Source organism: Biomphalaria glabrata, chromosome 7, assembly GCF_947242115.1.
Source record: "Biomphalaria glabrata chromosome 7, xgBioGlab47.1, whole genome shotgun sequence".
NCBI lineage: Eukaryota > Metazoa > Mollusca > Gastropoda > Planorbidae > Biomphalaria > Biomphalaria glabrata.
The window spans coordinates 6,773,537-6,790,865 of NC_074717.1; the positions used below are offsets into that span (position 1 = coordinate 6,773,537).

General features: G+C 37.2%; 1 protein-coding gene across 1 annotated transcript; it reads right to left on the reverse strand.

Moving 5' to 3' along the window:
• Positions 1-2,149: 2,149 nt before the first annotated feature.
• LOC106077390 (basic phospholipase A2 PA-12A-like) lies at positions 2,150-9,019 on the reverse strand. Its single transcript, XM_056036314.1, has 4 exons — positions 8,862-9,019; positions 5,677-5,851; positions 4,553-4,656; positions 2,150-2,684 (listed from the first exon to the last, which is right to left on the reverse strand). The coding sequence occupies exons 1-4, from the start codon at positions 8,899-8,901 to the stop codon at positions 2,563-2,565; spliced, it is 441 nt and encodes a 146-aa protein (XP_055892289.1). The 5' UTR covers positions 8,902-9,019; the 3' UTR covers positions 2,150-2,562.
• Positions 9,020-17,329: the final 8,310 nt, after the last annotated feature.

Genomic DNA, 17,329 nt, shown 5'->3' on the forward strand with positions numbered 1-17,329 from the left:
ACTACAAGTGATGCACGAAGTGGCGTTCCTATAGAAGGTGTGTAATGTACGGACCGCACCAGGTGACACCGTCACCAACAATAGTGACGCCACTAGATTCACGCAATATTTTTTCAATTCTTGTGTCTATGGCTTGTAGCCTTACACTCTTCTTGAGGCTAACAAAAGATTTAAAGAACGAAATCTATCTAAAAGCACAACTAACCCAATCCCGGAATGAAAAACTATCACAAAATCAAAATTTGATTTACAAATAGAACATTAAAAAAAAAAAACAACTATTAGGGTTAATTAATTGGATTGATTTTAAAAACCTTGACCACCTTCACATATCTCTTAGTGACGCCTTAGTCCAGTGTTTCCCAAACTTCCTGATTCTTATTATATCCAATAAAAGTGAACTAGCCGACCCGTGGCGTAGAACACGCCGCTATTTAGTGACGGGTGAACACTTCCTAAAAGACTCAAGTTTCCAAATGGGCTGGGTTTGGGCAAACGACTGTGTGCGCATGCCTGGAGAGAGAGTGGAAGTCGTGGGTGCAGGCTGGAGAGGGCGGGAGGAGGGTTAAAAGTAGGCGTGTGCGCGTGGAGTCCCGCATGGTTGGTCGACGTAGAGAATTCTATATACAGATTACTGAAACTGCTCTCTTTTCAATGAACCTAGCATATGGAACAAGGAATGTACCTTTATCTTTGTGTCTTTCTGAGTATTTTATTAGATTCTTCTTTTGAATTTAAAGATTATGGTTCAGTGTTTTATGTATAATTGCAACTTTACTTTAGAGTCTTCTGTCCTGAAGGCTTTCTAAATTTAGTGATTTTACAAAAGGTGTTACTCGACTGAAATGGGAATATTCGTTAGTTATGAATCCCACTGCTCTAATTTGTGTCTGTTCCATTTTCTCATTATCTTCTTGAGTTGAGGTGTCAAAGCGCCTTTAGCCAATCTTAAAGTATATTATAAAATAGAAACATTAAACTTGAAAAAATAAGTCAATCTAGTCGTGCATCTTAATCAATGTCTTATACTCTGCCAAGTCATTGGTTTTCCTGGCTGATTCAGGCAACCCATTCCATGCACTAATAGCACTAGGGAAGAAATTAAAAAGGGAAAAAAAGTAACTAACAAAAATGTCTATCTTCAAGCAATGATGTTACACATACTAAGTAAATTAAGTTTCCCTTTCAGACCTTGCGATCTTTGGGGCAGATGATGTAAAGGTCATCTATTTCTGTGGCCCACGGTTAACGAGTGTATCATGTGGCCATCACAACGACCAACCGCCTTTACTTTCCCCAACTAATGTTAGGTACCAATTAAAACTGGGTGGACTCAGAGGCAGCCGAAGATCCGGAAATTAAGAATTCCAGGATTCGAACCCCGGACCTCGGTTCGGAAGCCAAACGCTTTACCGCTCAGCCACCGCGCCTCCACACATACTTAAAGTGCACTCTTTATTCTCTGATAATATGTCCGTGTCCTAAAATATTTCTCCCCCACTTTTTATTTTGTTGAAATGACGCTTCAAGATTCTCAAAAAAAGATTTCCAAATTTGAGTAATACCCTTTCAATTTTAAATCCTGCTATAAAGATTAAATTCCTGATCCGATGAAACAGAAACAAGCTTAACCTTTGTACTGACGGTGGTGTGTTTGCAAATACTGTCGAAACCATAGTGTGTATCAATGTAGTTTACTGTATCAAAGACTGCACGATAGCCCACTTTTAAAATGGTCGCTTAAGTCTGCATTAGCATAATAAGCATGCTGCACAAGAAAATAAAATGAAAGTCATAAACATATAACTATGGGGTCGTTACATTAAATTTTTGAGAAACACTGCAGTAGCCCAATGATTAAATGTATTCCACAATGGTATGTTAGAAGCTCCAATTACTTACGCATGATGCAAGCAAGCCTAGCTAAGCTATGAATATCAGATTGAATTAGTTTGATCTAACTCAGAACTCGATTCTATAAGCATTTAATTCGCTTTCTTAGTAGTGATGGGCAAATATTTAAGATTACACACTAGCACACATACACACACAAATACCAGCACACATATTTACACTCTGACACAATAACATTTGCACACACACACATATTTAAAAAGAAATAAAGAAGACAAAAATAAACAAAAACAAATGTCACTTTCATGTTTTATCGTATCTTATAAATTACAGACGATACTTCAAAATAGAAGAGAGTTGAAGTAATGTTAAGAACACATAGCGATTCTTCATCACTAGCCTATATATACATTTATTGTGCTTAGTTTAAATTCTTTAATTAATAACATTTGAATATTATGAACTGAAAGTTGAAAGCTTATTAGCAGTCAGTTGTGTATCATGCAATGAAACAACACAGTAGACCTATACAACTATGCGCATGTAGGACTAAGCATATATATAGGCCTATATCATATGAAAAGGTCGTTTGGATGTGTGTGTGTGTGTGTGTGAGAGAGAGAGAGAGAGAGAGAATGTCGTATAATATGTGTGTTTATGTGAGGATATTTCTGTGTGTTAGTTTAACGTGTATGCGTTTGTGACTTGTTAGCGACAGCGTCTTCGCTGGTATAGATTGTAAAGTATGTTATAGTTGGCGTTCCTCAGACACCGCCCTAATTGGACGTCACACTGGCATGACCTATATTGAGCCGAATTCCTGTTAGAATCTGCAAGAAAGAAAGAAATAACCAACAAATTAACGGCCAAATAATTTAAATAACAAAATTACTTTTTGTGGCTTCACTTTCATTCTTCTATTTCCTCTTTCTTTCTCTTCCCCTCTCTTCCTTTTTCTCCTAGGCCTACTTGTCTCTCCTCGTCACTCTCAAAAGGGCCGGATTTAGGTTACTGGAGGCCCTAGGCGAAGTGAACAGGGTAGCCCCAAATTAAATAGAAAAAAAACAAAAAAATTAAGGCAAAAAAAAAAATATTTCCTGTCCTGTATGTATTTCTAAATCAACAAATAAGTTAAATTCAGTTAGCGCACATATCAAGGATGTACAACATAGACAATTCATCATTATCAGACTAGAAATAACGTTTCGGCGTTTCACCAAAAGGAAAAAACAATGGTCTTCGAACATATGTATCCTAATAAGTAGATCTAAACCTTGAATTATAGTAGAGGCTTAAAGCAAGGCTGCCTGGTCGTGCGTGATGGCTGCCTGGTCGTGCGTGCGGTTTGCGCTCGGGACTGTCGTTCAGGTTTATCGATGGTCCCGGGTTCAAACCTTTCCCTCTCCCATCCCCGTCGTTATGCAGGAGGATTGGACTAGGAAGTAATTATCTTCCACTCTGAAGGAACATCCGAAACATGTAAAACATTTTACAAACAAGGCTAGTAGACAAAGCGCCATAGAGTTCTGCTATGTTTGAGAACGAGGCTAGTAGACAAAGCGCCATAGAGTTCTGCTATGTTTGAGAACGAGGCTAGTAGACAAAGCGCCATAGAGTTCTGCTATGTTTGAGAACGAGGCTAGTAGACAAAGCGCCATAGTGTTTTGCTATGTTTGAGAACGAGGCTAGTAGACAAAGCACCATAGAGTTCTGCTCTGTTTGAGATTTTATCCATGTTTTTTAACTTTATTTTCTCTAAAAAAAATTATCTAAGTCTTGACCGAAAATCAGATTGTTTGATTTATGTAATCTTCCAGAAAAGAATGAATTTGAATAAAAAAAAATAAAAAAAAAATGAAGAAGTTAAAATCAATCTAAGGCCCTGGGCGGCTACCTAGTTTGCCTGTGACCTACGCAGGCACTGCTGTCGCCTGTCAATACTCAGAAACTATTCTCCATAGTGGTAATCCTTTTCCTCTATTTTTTTTGTTTAAATTTGTCTCTGGTCACCTGTGCTACTTGCAGGTCAAAAGAAATATGCTGTTTTTTTTTAAATGTGGGTGTCACATTTGATTTCTTTACGTTTACTTTCATAGAACAGGACAGTCCAACTCCTGGCCGTTACGTGTGGCTCAGGTATTGGCTGCCTGGTCGTGCGGTTTGCGCGCTGGACTGTGGTTTGAATTTATCGATGGTCCAGGGTTCAAACCCTGCCCGCTCCCATCCCCCGTCGTCCTGCGGGAGGTTTGGACTAGGAAGTAAACTATCTTTAACTCTGAAGGAACATCCGAAACATGTAAAACATTTTACAAACATTGGGTCCGGCAAATATGTAATCAATGAGGCAAGCAACTTTCGCCCACACCAATAAGCCTCTGGCAGTTGAACGGCCCACAGTTCTACACTTTTTTTGCATTTACCTAAGGAACGGGAGCGGCACCAACAAACCATCAAATCAAACATTGTATTATAACATCTCCCAACACATTCTTGCAGTGTACTGCCTCCAGCCTCCCAAAATACATACATTTCGACCCGTGAATTATAGAAGCTCTTTAGGATAAAACATATAAGCTTTACTCCTTCCGTAGAACAGCTGCAAACTTAAAGTTGAATGCACCATTTACACAAGACCCATCTTTTATTTTGATAGCTAAAGATCTAAATAAAAATGAAATGTTTAAATGGAGATACTGACCAGTGCATTGGCAGAAATTACCAGAACAATGATAACTGTAGGTAAGAAAGGGTAGTCCAGATCTGCCTATACTGGAGAAACAATTGTCATGTTGGCGACAACAACTGTTGGGGAAATACAGAATGTAAAATACAAATTAGAAAGAAAGAATGAATGCAAGAACTAGACAGCTAATTACTTTCAGTAAATAATCTTTCTAACAAATTATAAAAATTGTACACACGTATCCACGGGAAATACTGCATTCCTCATTAATCTTCGGACTCGAAGACAAGCCTTATTATATATGTATATATAAAACAATTTTAATCCTAGGTAACTAAAGCACATACGTTTCAAGAGACATATTAATTTTTGTGTGTAACCACTGCTAATTATTTGACATAATTTTTTGTATAATGATAATAATGGCAATGTCTTCGATTCCGAGGATTAAGGCTGAGTGCAGTGTTTCACATAATACGCAAAAACCAGCTGCGACCTGCATATTTTCCCGAATTTCGTACAGACAAAGCCGTTGTCTGCTGTCGGTCCACTTAAGTCTTCTTTCCGTCTTTTGCGCTTGTCTTCAATAAAGGCTTTTCTTTGAGTCTCAAAGGTTTGTCCCGCAGCTTTTGTGAGAGCTCTCCAACTGTCTCTCTCAGACGTCATCGGCTGCCAGAGAATGATGTTAAGTACTTTCCTCTATGCCAGTGAGGGCGAAATGGTGCCCGAGTGGATCTTAATAGCGCTTACGGGATGGGGGACACCTCTGTAACGCCGTCCTCCTCTAAGCTCGCCAAAGAAGATCGCCTTTGCCATGTGGTCGTTTCCCATGCGGGATAAGTGTTATTGACAGAATTGAAATAAAAAAATAAATGACATTTTGTTCAAATTTGTCTTCTCACGCTTCTTTATAAGTGGTTTTCTTAGAGAGGGGGCGCTGGCGGATTTAAAAAAAAAAAAATACGAGAAAGGAGGGGGTAGGACAAAAAAGGTTGAAGACCACTGGACTAGAAGGTCACTGTTGTTGTGCTAGAGCCCGGATCTCTCAGCTAAGAAGCTAATGACCTGAAGCCCGTTACCTACGTCATCAGCCTCTATAATACAAGAGAAAAATATTTGTTTACAAGAGAGGTTTATACCTGTCTGAAGAGTCTACTGGGTTACTCCCCCAGCTTCTAAGACCACAGAAGCAGCCATAGAAAGTATAGGACAGGCAGTTACGTCTGGTGTTTCTCTGTATGATGTCACACAGCTGTAGGGAGTTACGTTTGTTTCGTGATGGGGTATCACTCAGAAAAGACGACAAGGATGACCCTGCAATTTTAAGAAAATAAACATTAGTTTCCTTATTGAATTGTGGGAAGCGTGGTTGAGAGGCTAAGTGCGCTTGAACTTCTCTCGAGGTTCGACACCCGACTCGGGCAGAGTTGTGTTTAACTGAGCGCCTAAAGGCAGCACGAAAAACCAACTCCTAGATAACCCCCCCCCCCCCACTGGTCCACAAATGAGATTGTACCAAAGCGCTCTGAGCATAAGCATGAAAGTAGCGCTGTATAAAAAGCTATAATAAATTGTAGCAGTGACAGAACGCTGATGATAAAAAAAATAAATAAAAACTCAAACCTAATCTTTAGAAACGATTGAAACGAAGAAAGCGAAGAAAAGCGCAGACAACCAACAGGGGAAATTAAATTAAATCGACGACTAGAAAAAAAAATGGCTTAATTACATCATGATGATGGTAATTACATTATCTTCGAGCCAGATGATTTTCGAACTTGTAGAGCTGTACGTGGTTACAACTGTGATCCCGATAAAGACGCCGTTTTAAAAAAAATCTTGCCAAAGTGCCAAAGTGTGAACTTGTGGTTTATTGCAATTACATTATTATCCATCAATCGGATTCAAATCTTTCATAGTGTCAGGCTCTATAAAATTGCAGAAAGATAAGTTTCGAAATGTCACAAAAACCAAATCGAGTTATTCCGGAATATGTCATACTGGTATGAGTTATACTATGAGCTGAGTTACAGACGTCCGGCAAAAGAAGGTCATGTCCTCCTTCATGGGGTCCTGTCCAGGCATTGATCCAAAGTATAAAAATTTCCGGCTTTTACGATTTAGATATTATCCATTAATCGGTTTTTATGCCTTCATACCTTCTGTATTCATTGCACAAACTTACTGATAAACAACAAGTAAGGTGACACTATTTTTGAGAACCTCTTTTTTTGTAGCCTATTCGTGTCCCTCGTCCGGCAAGCATTAACCTAAAGCGTCAAAATGTTGTTTATTGCAATGGCACATTATCCATGAGTCGAATCTTTCATATTGTCATGTTTTAAAACTAGCAGAAAGATAAAGTTCGAAACAAACTCCCTCGTGGAAAGTGCTTCTCTATTTAAAGTGTTATGACATGATTAGGAATTAGTTATTTGTTTCGGGAATAAGGGGAAAGTTTTAATTAGCGACAAGTGACGTGACAGATCTTTAAAAAATAAGAACGCTCTAAGCGACGCTAAAAGGAAGACGCTTCTTGTAGAGTAGTAGACTTGAGTACAATAGAATAGATACGGATTTACGGACATAGCTGACATCGGACGATTCCCTTCTTGATTATTAAATATCTTTATAGAACAACATCAGCGTCGACTACATATTTGATTGTTTCGGCCTTTCGCCGGTGTTACTGAAGTAGTTAAGTTCAGCGTTACTTCCAGTCAGATCCACACTAGACATATTGTCAAGAATCAACACCGCGCGGAGGCCTTAACAAAAGCTATTCATAAAGATGTCTGTTACTGGAGCTTCTCAAGATCTGTGACTTTTTAATTCCCAAGCTTGACCCTAATGTTAAAATGGCGTTTTCACTGATCAACGCGCAGTGGTAAAAAGAAAGAAACAGATTGACCCAGTGAAAGTGACAGTCATTTTTCTCACGTCCAATGCAAAGAAAATGTATTGTAAACCTAGTATTTTTAAAGAAAGTTTGTCTTTTTTTATGGGTCCTTCCTGTAGTGCTTTGTTCTCCTTTGAAGGGCTTTTTCCTCCATTTTATGGTTTTGCTCTCCTTGGCAAGGCTTTTTTCTACTTACAAATAAAGCTTTGTCCTCCTTGGTAAGGCTTTGTCCTCCTTGGTAAAGCTTTGTCCTGATTGGTAAGGCTTTGTCCTCCTTGGTAAAGTTTTGTCCTCCTTGGTAAAGCTTTGTCCTCCTTGGTAAAGCTTTGTCCTCCTTGGTAAAGCTTTGTCCTCCTTGGTAAGGCTTTGTCCTCCTTGGTAAAGCTTTGTCCTCCTTGGTAAGGCTTTGTCCTCCTTGGTAAAGTTTTGTCCTCCTTGGTAAAGCTTTGTCCTCCTTGGTAAAGCTTTGTCCTCCTTGGTCAAGCTTTGTCCTCCTTGGTAAAGCTTTGTCCTCCTTGGTAAGGCTTTGTCCTCCTTGGTAAGGCTTTGTCCTCCTTGGTAAAGCTTTGTCCTCCTTTGTAAGGCAGGTTCATCTATGGAACAACCAGACAGACCTGTAAGCTGCCTCATTCTAAGGTCAATGTTAGTCAACAATCACAAAGAGGAGTGGCTCAACTAATGGGCATCAGGAAACACAGGCAGAGCCATGTACAAAGAAATGACTATGCCTAGCAAACTGGACAGTATTCCTCCCCCGCAAAGAACAATCTACAATTTTCCAACTAAGAACAGGACACACACCTCTTTAAATTATCATTTGAACAAAATAAACTCCACACAACTACCCCTTTGCAGACACTGCGCCCACCTTTATGAAACCGTACACCATATCCTCTTTGAATGCCCCTTCCTAATCCACCTTAGGCAGACCCTACTTCCACTACAGCCCAACATAACCAACACCCTGTACGGCAGTGCTAAACAACTAAAGAAAACAGCACACTTTTTTTCCTTGGCACAGTCAGCAAAAGAGCTCACAGCTCAGCAGCAATAAAGCTGGCTAGAAGAAGAAGAAGTAAGGCTTTGTCCTCCTCTGTAAGGCTTTGTCCTCCCTTGTAAGGCTTTGTTTTCCTTTCAAGGGATTTGTCCTCCTCAGAGCGCGAACTTTTCTTGTAACCCTAGCCCATTAAAACCACTTAAACAAACAGGCTTATTAGTACAAGTATTCTTATAGTCCCATTCTTTAAACAACTTAAACAAACAGGCTTAATAGTAGGCCTACAAGTATGCTTATATTCCCATTCTTTAACTAAAGTTTTTTTTTACCATTTATGCTTGAGTCCTATACCTACTTTTATTAACCATTTAGATCTATGTAAATCGCTCTAATAATATATAGTTAAATGATACAACATATAAGATCACCTGCTAATACGAATAGAACAATCATTTGACTAGTCCACATTTTCACTCACTGGTCGCACCTTGCAGCCTATATATATATCTGCTGCGAAGATAAGACTGAATCCAAATTAAATGTTTTACAATCCTACAGATGATTACAATGAAGAAGTGGAAAAGTTATGCCACAACCACCCACCAAATAGTGTCCACTAGAGTTAGTTTAAGTTGTTCAAGTGTGTGTGTATAAGTGGTGTCGTTACTTAAGTTTTCCAAGAATGCTATAAATAAGGAAATACGTTAGAATCGCATTTATTTAAAACTCTGCTACGCACATAGCTTACGCTGCTATTAATCCGTAGCGTAACAAGCTACCCATAGGCCTGGGTTCAGGACTACCACGGATAACCCCCCTCCGGCACATTAAATGTCACTAAACCAAATCAAGTTATCCCGGAATATGTCATACCGGTATGAGCATAGGGTTACCAGACGTCCGGCAAAAGGAGGCCATGTCCTCCTTTACGTAGTCCTGTCCTCTGTCCGTTAGGCATTGACCTAAAGTATAAAGATATCCGGCTTTTTCACAGAAATTGGATATTATCCATCAATCGGCTTGATTCCTTCCTGTCTTCTGGATTAATTGCCCAAACTCACTAGTAGACAACAAGCAATGTGACAATAATTTTGATAACCTCTTTTTTGAACAGGTGCTTGTTTGTTCAAGGAAGTTTAAAAGAAACCAGTTTTCATCAAAATACACCAAGACCTGCTAGTGATTATTTTGCATTTCGATGCGTAGTAATCAAGTTGAAAAGGCGTTAAGCAGTCGCCAAAGGATGGGAATACATCCGCCAGTGAGATGCACTTTTTCTTATAATGTACCATCGGAACAAATGCCCTGCATGGAGTTTCATACGCACGTCTGCGCATGCGCTAATGACGTACAACTGGGAAAAGCTGTGTCTGAGAATTGCGATTCTAAATATTGTCGAGTTCTACAGTCTTCGATTGCCTGAAATGTTTCATTTAATACAGTGTAATCCTAGATCTGGCTGAGCGGTAAGCGCTTCGCTTTTGAACCAGGGGTCCCGGGTTCGAATCCTGGTGAAGACTGGGGGGGGGGTTAATTTCGGGAGCTTTGGGCGCCTCTGAGTTCACCCAGCTCTAATGGGTAGGCTACATAGCATTAGTTGGGGAAAAGTAAAGGCGGTTGGTCGTTGTGCTGGCTACCTGACACCCTCGTTAACCATAGGCCACAGAATCTGCCCTATAGACCACAAGGTCTGAAAGGAAAACTTTACTTTTTCTTTACTAGTCTTAGATCTAGTTTTTAAAATTTCCTACGTGAGTTTGTCTTACTTATAGTGTGTCCTCCTTTTTAAGGACTAATTGATGATTTTTCAAAAGGTTTAGATAATAGTGAACAAATAGATGGTATCTTACTAGATTTTTCTAAGGCTTTTGACAAAGTTCACCACCATAGTTTGCTTAAAAAATTAAAATACTTTGGCATTAATGGACCACTTCATAAGTGGATTAAAGATTTTCTGATAGGGAGAGAACAAACTGTAATAATAAATGGCTCTAAATCAACACCGATAACAGTAAACTCAGGTGTACCTCAAGGAACAGTCTAGGGTCCACTACTATTTTTAATTTACATAAATGATTTACCAAATTGCATTACTTCAGGAACAAAAGTCAGATATTTTGCAGAAGATTGCATAATATATAGAACAATAAAAACAACACAAGACACAGATATTTTACAAAGAGAATTAGATGAATTACAGAAATGGGAATCAAATTGGAGCATGTCTTTCCACCCAGAAAAATGTCAGTTGTTAAGAGTAACAAAACAACTAAAACAAATTAATTCCACTTATCTTATTCATGGCAAACCAGTAACACAGACTAAAAAGCAAAATACCTAGGTGTTATAATAAATGAAAAACTGTCATGGAATCCACATATTGAAACTATAAAAAAATCAAAGCATTAGGATTTATTAAAAGAAATTTCAATAAATCAAATAAGAACATAAAACTAAAATGTTATTTAACCTTGGTTCGGCCAATAATAGAATATGCATCCTCCGTTTGGGACCCCTGAACTCAAGAAAACATTAAGAAACTGGAACAGACACAAAATAGAACAGTGAGATTCATAACAAATGAATATTCACATTTGACTAGAGTAACACCTTTAGTAAAATCACTAAATTTAGAAAGCCTTCAGGACAGAAGACACAAAAGTAAAGTAGCAATTATACATAAAACACTGAATCATAATCTTCAAATACAAAAACAAAATTTAATAAAATACTCAGAAAGTCACAAAGATAAAGGCACATTCCTCGTCCCATATGCTAGGACAAATTTGTACAAATGTTCTTTCTTTCCTAGTGCTATTAGAGCATGGAATGGGTTGCCTGAGCTAGCCAGGAAAACCAGGGCCTTGGCAGAATTTAAGTCATTGGTTAATATGCAAGACTGAATGCATGACGCGTAGGACGTAATCATCTTCTTTTTTGAAGTAACGTCTGTATTATATAAGATAAAATAAGATAAGAAGACTTACATTAATTTACTTAAAAAAAAAAATTTTTCGTATTTATATCTTACAAACTTATACGACAGTTATTTCGGCTTCATAGATTCGGCTTATAGAACTTCGTTACATTGTGGCTTTTCAATTCCTGCTTTTACTATTGAACTTAAACAATATTGTGAAACTGGTTATTATAAATATATTTTCTTTTCTTAAAGGGAAACTCCGATGGTTTTTCAAATTTGAGCAATTGACATATTTAAATTCTGCGTAAAAAGTTGTAATAGTAAACATTTTACCATTTTTTATTTAAATGCTTAGAAACATTTATATTTAATAAATTAGTACATTTTTGACATCTCCAAAAAAAAAAAAAAGGGGGGGGGGTTCTTTGACATTTAGTTTTTAGGTTAGGGCTTAGGCAAACGTCACTTACCTCAAAAAATACTGAAAGGGAAACCAGATTTAACTAATCGTATCGCTTCTTTCTTACAGTAGCTGTCAGGCTCTTAGGCTTAGTGACGGCCTAGTCCAGAGCTATGCTACAGCTATATGTAGCCGATATATATATATAGAGAGAGAAAGAGAGATCTAAAAGCATTAGGATAAGCAATTTGAGAAAAAAAGTAACATTTTCATCTAAGCCTCTTCCTGTCCTAAGAAGTAAATAGATCGTGTGTCTGACTGATTAAAACAAACTGGTCAGTGTAAGGCTAGTCGAGGCTACGTGTAGTTGGTCATGACAAGACAACCAAGCGATAGTGTTTGTTGTGTGTTGAGTGGTCTGGCGAGAAAATACACACTGCCGTGGTTAGTCAAGTTTGTACATCTACTTTTAACACGCATTTTTTTCTTTGCTTACAAGATCCTAGATCTAACTGCATAGACAAAAATGTATTTCTTTTACGAGAATGTAAACTTTACTGTATGGTTTCCGTTATTCAGTGAGTGAGTAGATTAAATGGTAATAGTTTAGATACGCAGATACCTTTGCCGACCACCGTGTTGTTTGTTAACAATATTTATCTCCCTTACCTATATTGAACTTTCAATAACTTTTTTTAAAGAGAGTTTTTGTTCTTATGCTGTCAACTTATGATTTTTTAAGTGTATTTACTGAAATGAAGGTCTAAATAAAATGTTATTAATAAATTGATGAACTTGTTGTTTCTTCTTTTTTTTCTACTTATGAAATTATTAATTAAAAAATATATGTTAACAATTAGATCTATAATTAATATATTAACTCACCAAGCAAAGCGAAATAATGATAAAATAAAAAAACAAAAAACAAATATACATGAATTAAATGAAATGAAACACGCATCTATATATACATGTTATGTTTAATTTTTTTTTTTTTTTTTTTTGAACAAAATTATGCATTATGACTTAGTGATCTTTTTAGAGCAATGACAATAAATGATATAGATCTAGTACGGGAAACTTATTACTATAAGAAATAATACTTTTATGTTTATCTGTTGATGATTAAGACTACAGTTAGAGCTATACATTTCTAACGAATCTCGAGCGCTCTCTATTTTCGTAAAATCACACCACGAAGAGAAAGAATTTTATGAAGCTGACACAGATCAGTGTCCCTTTCTCTTTCGCCGTGAGGTCTTCTGAGTGGAGTCTACTGTCTACCAGAGATTTTTTGGCGTGTGTTTTATGATCAGATAGGACTAATGTCTGTGTTTATAACTCTTACCACTACCTCTGGCTCCACATCTCTTGGAGGGAGGATAGGTCGAGTGTAACTAGATCACAAACGTCTTTGTTAAACGTTACGTAGCACCTGTTAAACTATCATGTTTCACAATCTGAAATTTACTTTGCGTAAAGTGGGGAACAAAAGCCAATGTATAAAGAAACAGGTAAGAAGCATATACACTACTATTTCGATAATTTATGCATCTTTACTTTCGGAGTTCATTAAAAAAAAAACTCCTCACCTATTACACTAAATTTGTATAAGATGTGTAGTTGTGTGTGTGTGTGTGTGGGGGGGTAGCGACTCCACCTACCAACCCTTCTCTTCACATGGATCCACTAGCGCCCATGTATTACATTCCGTTACGGAGTCCAAATCAAGTTTTTCTCTCCCGCCGTACCGTACAGGTGGCGATTGTCTCCATTTATTCTTACGTACCTTTAAACCCTCGCTGCGCCGGCCGTCACACGCGATCTTTGTCTTTACGGCAGAACTAGGTGTGATGTAATCACCTTCCCCTGTTCGGAGCTTCGCTGCGCCGGCCGACACACGCGATCTTTGTCTTTACGGCAGAACTAGGTGTGATGTAATCACCTTCCCCTGCTCGGAGCTTCGCCGGCGCCGTGGTCATATTAGGTCATCTACTGCTAGGATCGCTGGTATGCTCATAAAGGGAGAAGGGCAAGGTACGGTGTTTTACTTGGTCAAAATTTATCCTTCTTCGCTTTCTTTGTCGGTTCGTTTCACCGACATGCAGTTCAACTGAGGTCTAGTCGGATGAGACTAAGACTGAAACGTGATGCAACATAAACCATGTCACGATCAAAACTCTCTTGGTTGTATCCTATAATGTCGGCCAGCTTCTACAGATAGTTATGTACGACAAAAACTCCCGTGGTTGGATCATATCGTGTCGGCCGGCAGTCTATAAGTAGTTACATCAAGAAGTAGTTATGTATGACAAATACACTCTGATTGTCATAGAGTCTAGTCCCCCACCCCTATTTGGTCCACAGAAGTAGTGACATAGTATTTTTATCTTGAAGCTCTTTCATCTCATTAAAGAGATTTGATAAAGCCTTTGATTTTCATCGCCCCATCCCTATTTGGAGCCATCACAAGGTTACTAACTGTGATGCCATTGTAACATTTCCCGAATCTGTTATAAAAGCAGTTCCCTTCCACTCTTCAAGCTTATCATTACTTTCTCTACCTTGTTGTAGATATTGCTTGTTCTTATATTGTGCATTGTTTTTCATTCAATATGATTATAAGTTACCGTACATAATAAGAGAAGGATAAAGAACTTGTACTTATAGCTACCATATTTTTTTTAACAGCAGCATATGGAGCTGATGAAAAAACATGGGATAAATCTGCAGAAATGCTTGCAGCTGCTACACTACTGCAAAGAGACATCTATACATTCTCACCAAACCACAACAAAACAAAATACTCATGGCTATTATTAAAACCTTTATTTCATGATGCAAACACATACATACTATCTCACACAGACAACCATATATGCTGCAACATAACACTATTGCATACAAATGGTAATCACTTTGATGTGGTTGTACCACAAGAGGCCACATGTAACCGTTTTTTTGCCAAATCCACTGCTTGGAGTATGATGATTTAGCCTAAATTTTTAAGTGTTGATTAATATTTCATCTTACAATATATCCAGATTAGATCTATTTGGCTATTTGATTTTTTTTCTTGCCTTTGTATTTTATGACATAAAAATACATAGAAATATACCCATTTTTTAAAAGATACCACATTTTTCTTTTGCATGTCATTAATTTCATCATTAAATAACAATTTTTATGTCCATTATTTTCATGTATTTAAAGTCAGGGTACCGGTATCTATTTATTTAATTACTTTTATTTTGCCAATAAAAGATATTTTGTTAGGCTTAGAGTTATTTTTTTTTATTTTTCTATTAATTTTTTTGTCTGTTGTTATTACTTTAACTACATGATTTTAATTTCGATTTTTAGTTATTTTTCAAAGTACAAAAGATTGTTTGCATTTTAAATGAATTTTAATATTAGATCTAATAGCTGCTAGAAAGAAAGACAAAACATCAACAGAAAAAAGTTGGCAAGTAATTCAAGGGAGATAGTCTAGTACTAAGCCTTAAAACCAAAATGGCGTATTTCCAATGACAATATATGGTAATAAGAAATAAAACTTAAAAAATATATATTTTAAAAACTATTTATCTCCGAGGAAATCAAATTACATATTTGTAATCTGCATTTTTTTCTGCATATTCTGAAAATATAAGAGAAACCTAATTTAGCGTTTCTAGTGTCGTATACTAATACCCATCGCAATATTCTAACAAGTTAAAAAAAGTAAAATTTACAAGCAAGAGTGGTTTTCTAACAATAGATTCCATGTTGGTGTCTAGATTAAGCTGATGGTTGTCACGTGACTTGAGGGGTGTTTGTTTACGATTGGTGAATGAGGTCCATTAATAGGTTTGTGTGGCGTCACATAGAAACCCGGTGAAAATCTGACCGTTTTAAATGCGCAGAAAAATTGCGTTAGAAAAAAATCAATTATTAATTTATTATTGCAACTTAAAAAAAAAGAATAATATATTCATTATCTGTAAATCCAAACACATATTATATTAAAAAATTGTCAAAACCATCGGAGTTTCCCTTTAACATTCTTTTGTTCGAGATCCATTTCAAGGTTTGTTCCTTCATGGCTGTCTGGTCGTGCGGTTTCATTAAATTATGCCTTCAATAAATTGGACTATAAAACGATGGCATATAATAAACAATTTATTTTTGTTATAATTATGTCACATTACTATTAAAAAAAACAAGGATTCCAAAAAGGCGTAACGTTTCGTTACGCTTTAATTTACATCATTTTAAACTGTTTAAAATATTTACATGTCAATTATGCAACAATTAAAAAGTTTGAACTCCTTCTTTTCTATGCTCGAAAATTAATTTTATAAAAAATAACTGCCAAATGGATTAGACAAAAAAATCCACATTTTCGGTGTCCTAAGGCGACCCCTGGCAAATCGTCAATCGACCCCCCCCCCCCCCCCAAGCAGTGGCGTAGCATCCTAGGGCGCGAAAGGGTTCAATGAACCCGGGCCCACGACCGTTAGGGGCCCACAGTCTGCATGTGGCGTACCAACCATGGCTCAAATGGATTAATTGCATTGGGGCCTACATGTCACCAAACTGGAATAAATAAATGTACTTTCGTAAAGGCGATTAGAAAATATTACCATAAAAGTCTCAAAATATACTAGTCCTAATCCAAACGTTAAAACGTGAAACCTGAGTCTGTGTACCTAGACTGCTTTGATACATAGACCTGCTTTATTTTGTCAGGTTTACCTTTATGGTGGCTAGCTGTATTCATGCGTTGGTGGTGACAATTGTTGCTAGTTTGTCCCATTTTTACAAAATTAAAAATCATATTAACTCACTCAATCTGTCTGTTAACTACGTTGCAATTTAAAACACAAAACACTAATAAACTCAATGAATTATTACATAGTAGTCGACCCATGGCTTAGCATACGCCGCTATTTTGCAGTGGGCCCCGCACTTTCATAGGACCCGCGCTAATTCGAGGTGTAAATTATTAAATTAAACCATTTTATAACTTATAACAGATTATCTACGGCCTCCTGATTGACCTCGAAATGTCCGGAAATTATTAAAATCTTTTGAAAACTCATACAAATCTCATGAAATATATTGACAAAAATTGTCATTTTGGGGTGTCATTCAATATGGAAAACGCCAATCCTACGCGCGATAAAAAATGGCATTATGCAATAAGTGGAATCTGGTGAAAGAAGATTATCGCGCCTCAAAATAATGAAGAATTACTTGAGGTCAACAATTCTTGTAGATAGATTAAGACATTTGGTAATTCTTGCCATGAAACGTGATCAATGTAGGAAGTAGAATTTTTATGATATTCTATAATGGCTTCGTAAAGTAATTATGTACGTAGTAAAGAATAAATAAAATGCAAATACGAATTTATTTTCTAATACAAACTCTTAATTTTCACTTATTATCCGTATCCCTACCCAAACTTGGCCCCGCGAAATCCATTTTGCATAGGGCCCCACTATGATTAAGTCCGGCCAAGCTATTTAGTGACCGGTGAATAAAGAGTAGAATAAAGAGTAGAATACTTGTTCGCCTTCCCCGCTCTT